This window comes from Phyllostomus discolor, chromosome 4 (genome assembly GCF_004126475.2).
Source record: "Phyllostomus discolor isolate MPI-MPIP mPhyDis1 chromosome 4, mPhyDis1.pri.v3, whole genome shotgun sequence".
Lineage (NCBI taxonomy): Eukaryota > Metazoa > Chordata > Mammalia > Chiroptera > Phyllostomidae > Phyllostomus > Phyllostomus discolor.
Window position 1 is genome coordinate 53,640,568 of NC_040906.2, and position 10,600 is coordinate 53,651,167.

Sequence of the window (10,600 nt, forward strand, 5' to 3'; positions counted from 1 at the left end):
AAATCAATTTCTTCATATAAAAATAAAGCAGATAATACTGATCCATGTTGTCTCACATGAATGTGTTCTAGGTGACAATATTTTTTAAAACATGTTTTTTTTTTTCCCTCAGAGAAAAGAAAGCACTGTGTGACTTAATCTGTGCCATCACTATCCATCTCAGCAGCCACTAAATACACATGGCTACTTAAATTTAAATTAATTAAAAGTAAATAAGATTTTATTTTTTATTGAATTTATTGGGGTGACATTGGCTAATAAAACCATGCAGGTTTCAAGCGTACAGCTTGACAAATCACCTGTGTAAAATTTTAAAAGGCGATCCCTCAGTTGCATTTGCTGTCTTTCAAAAGCCCAATAGCCACATGTGGCAATCAACTACCATTTTGGACGGCCCGGATATAGAATACTGCCATCAGTGTAAAAAGAAGTCCCATTAAAAAGTGCAGGAATATGTAGTTTTAATAAACTCAAGAAACAAATCACATTTTAAAACCATGTTTTGTTTTGTTTACCTTCTCTTATACCAAGATTTTTATGTGTATCTATCGATTTGATCTTGGATTTATTTGCAGATTTTGAATAAGAATAAAACATTTAGAGATATAACTTTGAGCTTCAAGGGCATTTTACAATAATTTTTTAAAAGATTTATTTATTTATTTTTAGAGAGAGTGGAAGTGAGGGAGAAAAACATCAATGTGAGAGGGAAACATCAACTGGTTGCCTCTCACACACCCCCAAATGGGTACGTGGCCCACAACCCGGGCATGTGCTGGGAGTGGGAATTGAACCAGCGACCTTTCAGTTTGTGAGACAATGCTCGACCCATTGAGCCACACCAGTCAGGGCAGTATCTCATAATAATTTTTAATCACCCATCTGATATACTGAAATCAATCCAAAGAAGGCATCAATTTAACTTTCTAAAACAGATGTCCAATCACTAGGTTGTCAAAGGAAAGAGATTTGTCACTCTTCTTGATAGCTAGTTTCAGCAATAATAAATTCTTTTACATTTCTTTTCAAATATATGTTTGATTGGACAGTTTCTCAAGTCACTTGTCTAGATTTTTTTAATCCTGAAAGCTCATAATGTTAATATTTTTCTTCTGCAAAATGTAGACATTTTGAATATACTGGTACATATGTAGTAACAGCAAGTCAAACGAGCTAAATTCCACTTACTTTTGGCAAATAAATTGGAAGCTGAAGAGTCTTTCCCATCGTTATTAAAAGCAGACATTTTCTCCAAGGCTGTGAGGAGCTGCTCCCCTTGCCGCCTAAGCAGTTTCAACTGCAGAAGCCCTTTGCCACCACATGGATTCCTTCAGGATACCAGCTAGAGTAAAAAGGGAGACCTCATCACGTGGGACTCCAGGGCTTGATGGCAGATAGGAGTAGCATTGTTGGGGATTAATTATAGAAAATGAACCCACACCTTATAGTGTTTCCCTTCTGAGGATCACGTATCATCCAACAGCACCCGCTGTGGGGACCTGAGCACAACTGAGAGGGGATTTATGATGGGGTCACTCAGTACAGTGGAACTCCTTGGCTATTGATGCCCCAGCTTCCTCAGGTCTTGGTAGGAGCAGGCTGAGACTGTATTGGGATGGAAGACTTTTCTTCTTTTTTTTTTAAAGATTTATTTATTTATTTTTAGAGAGGGAAGGGAGGGAGAGAGAGAGAGAGAGAGAGAAACATCAATGTGCGGTTGCTGGGGGCCATGGCCTGCAACCCAGGCATGTGCCCTGGCTGGGAATTGAACCTGCAATACTTTGGTTCGCAACCCACGCTCAGTCGACTGAGCTACGCCAGCCAGGGCGGAATGGAAGACTTTTCACTGTTACCATTATTAATGTCAACTGAAACTTTGAGGAAGAGCTCTTGGACAGGAATGAGATTTCTGACAAATGCGGAAGAGTGAGTGATGAGGTAAACGCATCATGAAGTGTGAAAGGATTGAAGTGAGGACCTCAGGTCACTCCAACTGGAAGGCTTGAACCAATGAACAAGAGTCACATGTTAAGAATCATTCTTCTCTCTTTCACCCTAAATGTCTCATCAACATGAGACAAATTTCATTTTTAAGATAATGTTTCTTTAGTACAACATAGGAGTTATAGTCAATAATATTGTAATAACTATGTATGGTGCCAGGTGAGGACTTTGTAAAGTATACGATTGTCTAACCAGTATGCTGTACTTCTGAAACTAATACAAAGTAATAGTGAATGTAAAGTGTAATTGAAAAAAAAATTTAAAAATATAATATTTCTTCATACCTCAGCTTTTTGCTTAGGAATCAGCCAATCACTAAAATCAAGTTCAGTTACCATTTAAAGAGAAATCTATTAAGTGTGTTTTGTAAAAGCAACAGAATATATTCTGTAAATATACCTAGAAATGGACCAATAATTACTTTGAGTTTTGGAGTTTTTGTTATCTTCAACTAATGCCTTGTCAAATAGCACTCACTTGAACTGTTATGTTTTCATAACATATGAGTTATTTAATATCATCATCTAAAATAAACTATGTATTAATGTCCTTGAAAAGAATTACATGAAGCATTATGGTAAATCACAGGTCACTACGATATGTACTTAATTAAAATGTACTTAATTGAAATAACAGAGTTATCAACTTAAAGTCCAGAATTACTAGGACAAATGAGGAAAAAAACTTACTAAGAAATTCTTAGTATACTATTAATATTCCATCAATACTAATTTTCTAAAGTAAGCCTATAGATTTTAATCACAGTTCAGTACACACAGAAGTTAACCCAGCTAAGAGATGTAAGCATTTAATAGTTTCACAGGTTGGAGCATGACTTTGAGGAAAGTCATGCACTTGATTTCTTCAGTTTCAAAAAATTGGCTCCTAAAAATAAAGTACAAGGATGTCATAGTAGAGAGATAAGCCTTTTGGGGCTAAATAATGTTCTAAGCAGAGTATCTTCAGCAGCGTTTATAGAAATATTAGAAACCACTACTGTAAAACAGAGGCCAGGAGTTGTGCAGAGGTTCAAGTCCACAGTAGCCTGGACTGTTTCCTTTCCCCTGGCTATGTCCATATCTAGAGCCATCACCTGGCCCCTCGAGGCCCTGCGTGCAAGGTGTACCTCCAACAGCGTATGACATTTTTATGTCAATGTTGCAAAAATAGTTGATTTATATAGTAATTGTCATAGACGCTACATAAAATCTTACAAATTATTAGCTCTTGAAAATGAAGAAACAAAACATAGTTTAATGGAAATACATGTCAGAAGACTTGGTTCTAGTCCCTGTTCTGGCGGTGGTGTGACAACAGCCGTTTCTTTTATCTGAATGAGCCTCCATTTCCTTATCTGAAAAGGGAGGCAGTTAGATTTGGCTGCCACTAAAATGTCCACAAGCGTCAGAAGCATCTGAAGATGATAAAAGCATCAGAGACTGAGGATCCTGTTGGGATGCTGGAGGCTGTGATAAATGGGTGGTGCCTGCGTCCTGTTGGGGACATTCGGGGACAGTTGATTGTCTCCAGATGGGAATGCAGGCCCTCTAATTGCCATATCATCAGATTTTTCAAGAAAATACAGAAATTCAGATTTTTGTTTTTAAATGTTGACAGCTAACTTGAGACACAGAGAGAGAGACCACTGTGAGAGCTAAACTAAATGCATGTGAGGGTGGAATGGGGCCTGTGGCTGCCATTGTGTGCCCTCTGAGGGGAATGCCCCAGTCTCTCCCTGCTCTGTGGCTCTCCTGGAGGGTGATGGAACTGGAGGGTCCCCCTGACACCACAGAGCACTAATTCTGCATAATTCTAATTAATCTTCTTTTCACTTGGTTTCATTAGCATGTGAATACAGTAGGGAATCAGAGCAACCACAGTCAGTGGGATGGATGCACTTTTACAAAAAGACAGCACATAAAATAAATGCTCTTCATGAGTGGGGATCTTGATGAAATGGTAGAGCTGTAGTGTGGTCAACGAGGACATGACACAGAGCAGCCGGAAGCTCAGCTTGTAGCCATTTTCCCCTCGGCAGCTCCTGAGGAACATCTCTGAGTTGATTGCAAAGCCCAGTCCAAAGAGGACCCCGAGGTTTCTCACAAGTCCAGCAAAAGGTGTGGTGTCAATGTGGATCCAGTCGGGGTTGGCACACCACTTCTTGGCTATGGGCACAGACCAGAGCAGGTCAATGTCAAGCAGTCTGAGAAGCAGGTAAAAACCAAGTGCAAACAGGAAGAGGAAGAGGTTGGTCTTCAAGTATGTGCTCAGGCTGGCCGTGTGGATGCCTGGAGTGTGTTCAAAGGCCTCTGCCACGAGCATGCCTGGAGATTAGAAAGAGAAACTGAAGGTGACTATGTACCCTTGAGCCCCAGGAAATCACTCCTCCCTGCACTAAAGAATTAAGCCATAGTTTTCAATGATAAAGGGCTTTAGACACCTAGGCTACATCTATCTTCCAAATCTTTCTTAAAACAGTAACTAAACACACACACGCCCAGTGGTCTTTCCACCATCCACATTAGGACAGGGTGATCTTTCAGGAACCCATGGCACTGAGTCAACCTACTTTATAGGCCGAGTGCTGATCTAGGTGCTTGCAATTAATATTTCAGTTGCCACAGCAATTAACTTAGCCTTTGAAAAGCATTTGGGGCTGAATGGCAGAAACTCAATCATGGTGAATGTTGCTTCAGGAATACAAAGCAGCTGTTAAGTGAAGTTCCCAGTCATGTAATAATCACTTCAGGTGTTTCAGAGAGTGGCGTGTTGTGTGGGTTGGAAGGCCATTAAGTCCCCCAAATCAAGACACAAGCAGGCTGTCTGAAAGGTGGTTTGGGAGTTGGACTTAGCTCTAGTCACACTTCAGAGAAGCCCATCTCACTGAGAGGTCAATGTTTATACAGTGAAGTGAGACTGTGCCATTGTGCACAGGGAGGATTTCAGAGGTGCTGAAGCATTTAAGCTCCCAGGGTAGCATTAAATATCAGTGGCTTAACAGAATTATCTAGAATGGAGAACTGATTACCAGGAAGAATCTGAGGACATAAAACAAATGACTCTACAGCTTTCAAATGACACGACCTAAGGTAAGTGATCATATTTACCACCAATCACTCCGAGAATAACTTGATGAGGAAAATGTGTTGCTATGAATACTCTGGAGATGCAGACACTGATTTGAATCAACCAAAAAAGACTCCAAAGAAATGACCAGGTCAGTCTACGATGGAAGAATAGATACGCGTGTAAAAAGCAAAGAAATTATATCACTCACAAAATTGGTGGGGTGGTGGTGACAGCAGATGACCTTTGTTAGAGGAATAGTCTCATATAACATCATGATTCTAGGGTCTTTTTCTTTTTTCTTTTCCCAAAATGTTGTTCCCACGTACTCCATAAGATTTGAATAGTTTTAACCGAGGTTTCTATATTTAGGAATGCATTTATAAGTGCTATATCCTGATATCTTTTTTTAAAAAGACTTTATTTATTTATTTTTAGAGAGGGAAGGGAGGGAGAAAGAGAGAGAGAGAGAGAAACATCAATGTGTGGTTGCTGGGGGCTGTGGCCTGTAACCCAGGCATGTGCCCTGGCTGGGAACTAAACCTGTGATACTTTGGTTCGCAGCCCGCGCTCAATCCACTGAGCTACGCCAGCCAGGGCTATATCCTGATATCTTAATAAATACTATAAAGGGAAGCAAATTTGACATCCTAATAATTATTTTAATGGAGTAGGGGGAATTCAAGTTTGGTGAATTACTAATATCAGAATGACCAAGAATGAATTATACACATTTTTACTCTTTGTTACATGTGCTTCCTCTTCTTACTCTCTCTCAACCTTTCTATCGCTGAAGAAAGCTCGCTGGAGAAGCAGTTGTCACTCAGATGACTAGTACGTCAGCATTTTATCAAGGGCGTAAAGTTTTCATTGGGTTTAATTTCAGACTCTCAAAGAATTGGTTGTTGAGATAGAGAAAATAAGGAAAAAGGGAATTGGCCTATAGGTTATATACTTTGGATTAGAAATGAGATACAAAAACTTATAAAAATATTAAAATCCAAACAATGCTCATCATTTTAATTAAAAAGAGAATAAGCAATATTGAACTTTAAGAATTTGAGGAGGTTCCTGGTAATCAGACAAAACTTTGCTTATTGAAAAACTAAGGAACAGAGAGAAATGGGACTTCCAAAGAGGCAGTAAGCAGGGGTTAACCATATGGAAGAAAAAATAAGGATTTGGTATTATTAAGGTAAGGAGTAGGCACTAAACAAATTATGATGGATGAAGGAATTTTGCATTTATAAACATTGAAAAAGAGGAGAATTTTTTAGAAGAAACACATATTTTACCACATTTGGATATTGGAAGAAGAAATAAACTACAAGGTGAGGCTTATCTAGATTCCTACATTGAGAAATAGTTTATGGATAGAAAATCTAATTTTTAAAAATTACCACTTTCCACTGTTGTTGTTTTGGATGATGAATGTATTAAGGCATAGAGTCACAGTCTCATTAGAATAAACTTTAAATATGCCCAGATTATTTTGGTCATTTCTTTCTTATATTACCCAATACCATTCTAAAATGTGGATTATATGATGAACCTTGGAAATTTTTTATTTAAAAGAACTTTTATATAATGGTATATGTTGTCATATTTTTAAAAACCAATTAACAGGCATATCTTATCCTAGATATCCTGATAATTTATGATTAAAGTGGTTGGTGTTCAGAACTGTTTTAATGATAAATTATTTCAGGAAAGAAGAGAAGGAAACAGCTTAATTCCTACAAAAATTTTGAGTAATCTTACATTAAAATTCTAGGCCTTTCTAAATACTAAAAATCTACTAACATGAAATGTATTAGCTTTCAAATTTAAGTTTGCCTGTAGAATGCTTTTGATTAAAATGTGTGCAACATCCTTAAAGCTGGAATATATGTTACTGATGTCAAAAACACTGGCTAGTCAAAAAGAGAAGCAAACTTATACTGAATTAAAGGATTCATTCAAGGGGAATGATGATTTTCAAAGTTTCTAGTTAATCTGAAAGCAAGAGAATGTGCATGCAAAATTATTTCCTTATATAATTTTAGATGACTTATTTATGAGATACTAAAGTGGTTATTATATTATGGAAACCCAAAGGCATATTTAGCAAATCATTAACCAATTAAACATTTCCAATCCTATAATGAGGCAATAGCTGTGAGTTAATTAGGACATTATCTTAAAGCGAAATATTAATTTTCTATTCATTTGCTATTTTGGTTGTGATAGAATAGAATGAGCATATTTTAACAACTAAAAGTATACTAAAGTGAATTTTTTAAAACACCTTATATATTCAAAACTGTTGTATTCCACTGCTACAGACACTGGAGCAAAGCTGACCTGTGCAGAGTGGCAGATGACTTATTTATGTGACTGACACTGTGGCTCAGGGCAGCCGTCACCATGACATACCAGACGCACGATGAGCCCATTGCATGACCAGATGGACTTCCTGCAAAAGCAAAATTGTTGATCCATTTGGAAGGTAGTTAACAGAGAACCAACATCAGAAATGGACAGTATAATAGCATATTAGCCATGAAAATTACAAACAACTCAGAAAAATAAAACAGGGCACAAGCTGTATGTAATGTTTAGACATAGGTAGACATAAAGAAAATTGAGCCAAATGGGGCCTGAAAACACAACTTCAGGTTTTTTTCCAGATTTTTCAAGTTTATCAGATTCCAGAAATTAAAATGTTCAAGGCTAATTAAGAACTCAAGGTATTGTGCCCAACTCTGCCATATCTCTGCTCATTGTTAACATGTAATTGTTTTGAATTGATGATAAAAATAAAGTATTCATATTGGATCTTAAATCAGTTTATTTTCCTTGGGCTGTAAGGTCAAATGTCTAAAGGATATCACGCCTGTGTGTGATTTACCAACTGACTGCTACCACTACGCCTATCTTGAGATGGCTGCTTCATGGAAGTTTTTGTTAGGTAATGGAAGAGAATCTGCAAAGGGGGCATCGATATTGGCAGAAGAAGCCTGCAGAGAGGTAATCTGTCTACTCCTAGCTGTCTTTCCCATGAAGCTTGATTTTTAAAAATCAGTTTACTTTGATAGAACACACGCTGGAAAGTGCTGAGATAAAACAAAGTAGCATTGCAATTGTCTAAAAAGTTATCCTTTCACTCACCGTCCATCCGTCCATCCATCCATCCATCCATATTACATTGATTTCACAAAGATAGAATACATACCATCCCCAACCTGATGGAACATAGTCTACTGTAGAAGCTAGATATATAAAGAATTAATTACGGTAATACACCAGAACTTACACATACACTATATTCAGGGTTAGTTTCAATGGATGTCAAATACAAATTTTCTGCTATGTAACAAGCTATGGTGAGTTATAATATAACACAGTCTTGTAAATTAAACCAATGACATGTAATTTCCTTTATATATATATAATATATATATATATATTTCAAAAAACCTTTTTATAGTCTTAATATCAACTTCCATGGTAAAGGTTTTATACTCATGTAGAGTCTTACTTATAACAAAAAAGGAAGTGGCCCAAGAAGCCTACTTACACACTATATCTACAAGGGGAAAAATAAGTTTTAGAGAAATCACTCTAAGATCAGAGATATCTTTGCTGGCAAAAGTAATACTGAGAAGTCCTTACCTTTCTTACAGAAAACGTGTCCATTTTTTGCTCATTCATGAGACTTTTCAGAAGACCTATAATAACTTTGAAAGTTGCTCAGCAGTAGATAAATCAGCATTTCTAGGATTTTAAAATAGTTATTTGGCAATTCATTTTAGCTAACTTTCTTGTTTGTTTTATTATCAAACCATTTCATTCTTCCAAAAAATAAATGCCAAATATAAAATTATGTAAGGAGTATTTTAACTTATCTTTTTACAAATAACACAGTGAAACCTGATTGCTCATAAAACTCCTTTCTGATTAGCAATTTTCATGCTTATGAACTTTCAGCATCCTCACTCATGACATTTTCCTTAAAACCCTATAGGGTATCATACACTTATTAAATAATAATCATACACAGTGACTCTCTGTTGGAATATCTTTAGTAATTGGAGGTTGCTGCAATTGCTTACCTGGGCCTGTTTCGCATGTCGTGGGAAACTGTTCAAGGCATGGACTTGAGTGATTTGGGTAGATCTGAGTTTCTTGGACCCACCAGTAAGGCCGGTCACCAAATAATATCCTGTATTTGAAGAAATATAAATATCATATATATTTAAATACACAACTACTACTTACTTGGAGACAAGCTATTTTTTCTTGCAAAAGTGATTTGGAGGGATGAGGGGGAAAACTCATAATTGAGAAACTGAAAGAACTTGGGTTCTGGTCTATCTCTCATTATAGAGGATGACATAGTCATTTGGGTTTCAGCATCCTAGTTTTCAGTAAAAACAGGGATGTATTTTCCTGACAGAGGAAGTCCTGTGGGTGCTTTGGGTGCTTAGACTGGGAATGTCAAAGTGGCCCCAGGCATCATCAATCTGTTCAGTATGGTGCGGCTCATTTAACTAACTTCTTGGCTAATCACAGTATATGTGTTACAGGGCTTGGGAATTTACTTATAAATTGGTATACATTTGTATATAAATGTGCACTTGTATGTAAGTATACATTTCTATGGTTTTTGTAAGTTCTATTTATGAATCTGTGTTTCAAGTTAACTGGTGTATTTGAAAGATTTTCCAAGTAAAACTACACATATCTAAAGTGCGACCATTAAGCCAAACCTACAAATTTAAGAATAAGCTTTAGGAAAAACGAAACAAAACAGAAGTCTTACCATTTAAAAATAAGATTGAACCAATCCCCAACGACTGCTACCCATATCATCTTGGTTCCAACTGTCTGATTAAGTTGAAACCAAAGTGGAAAATAAATAGAAAAGATATTCCGAGGGTCTCCAACATTGGACATAAAACTTAGAAAATTGTAGTAAGCTCGGTAGTCCTTCTGCAAATGCTGAATAATGAGCACTCCATTCCTATGAAGGAAATCCATCTTGAAAGAGAGGCAGTTCTAAACATAGAGCAGTTGGAGCTGACGTGCTCTGAGTCCCACCATTTTTATATGCCACCCTTGTGGCGTGTCCAGCCATTACTGCAGCATGTGATGCTGACCATCTGTGGAAAGGGCACATGGGCCCTAGTCGGCTGAAAAGCTCATTTGTTTGTGATTTTAATTGGAGCTGAAGAGGTGGAGTGCATGCTGATCTGGAACAAGTCAAGGGGAAATTTGTGTAGGGATACAATGAATTTCTTATGCAACTTCCCTTTTGTGTGAACAGTTGGATTGTGTTTGCTTGAAATTTTTTGCACAGTTCATTTCCTTCAAGGGCAGAGACATTAGCAATTTTTATGCTTGGCTAGAAGACTAGGCAAATAATTACTGTATGTCAAATAGCCCTTAAAGCCATGCATTTTAATTTAAAATAGACTGTGGCTCTTTGAGTATTTTATTGGGTTTTTGAGGAAAACAGATGAATAAACATCTGGGCATGAAAAATTTA

General features: G+C 37.1%; 1 protein-coding gene across 2 annotated transcripts; it reads right to left on the minus strand.

The window, feature by feature from the left end:
* Positions 1-2,905: 2,905 nt before the first annotated feature.
* G6PC2 (glucose-6-phosphatase catalytic subunit 2) lies at positions 2,906-10,209 on the minus strand. Of its 2 annotated transcripts, XM_028511020.2 has the most exons (5): positions 9,875-10,179; positions 9,165-9,274; positions 7,414-7,525; positions 5,112-5,227; positions 2,906-4,328 (listed from the first exon to the last, which is right to left on the minus strand). In XM_028511020.2, exons 1-5 carry the CDS (start codon positions 10,090-10,092, stop codon positions 3,817-3,819), a joined length of 1,068 nt encoding a protein of 355 aa, XP_028366821.1. In that variant the 5' UTR covers positions 10,093-10,179; the 3' UTR covers positions 2,906-3,816. The 2 variants fall into 2 exon arrangements, with proteins under 2 accessions (XP_028366821.1, XP_028366822.1); XM_028511021.2 differs by lacking the exon at positions 5,112-5,227 and having other exon boundaries at positions 4,211-4,328; positions 9,875-10,209.
* Positions 10,210-10,600: the final 391 nt, after the last annotated feature.

Bases quoted from the DNA above. Each gene is read 5' to 3' on its own strand.
- G6PC2 (XM_028511020.2), bottom strand. From the start codon at position 10,092: ATGGATTTCCTTCATAGGAATGGAGTGCTCATTATTCAGCATTTGCAG. The intron at 9,275-9,874 runs GTAAGACTTCTG...CTTCAAATACAG, and splicing joins TTCAATCTTATTTTTAAATG to GATATTATTTGGTGACCGGC. The intron at 4,329-5,111 runs GTAAATATGATC...TCTAATCTCCAG, and splicing joins TATTCTCGGAGTGATTGGTG to GCATGCTCGTGGCAGAGGCC.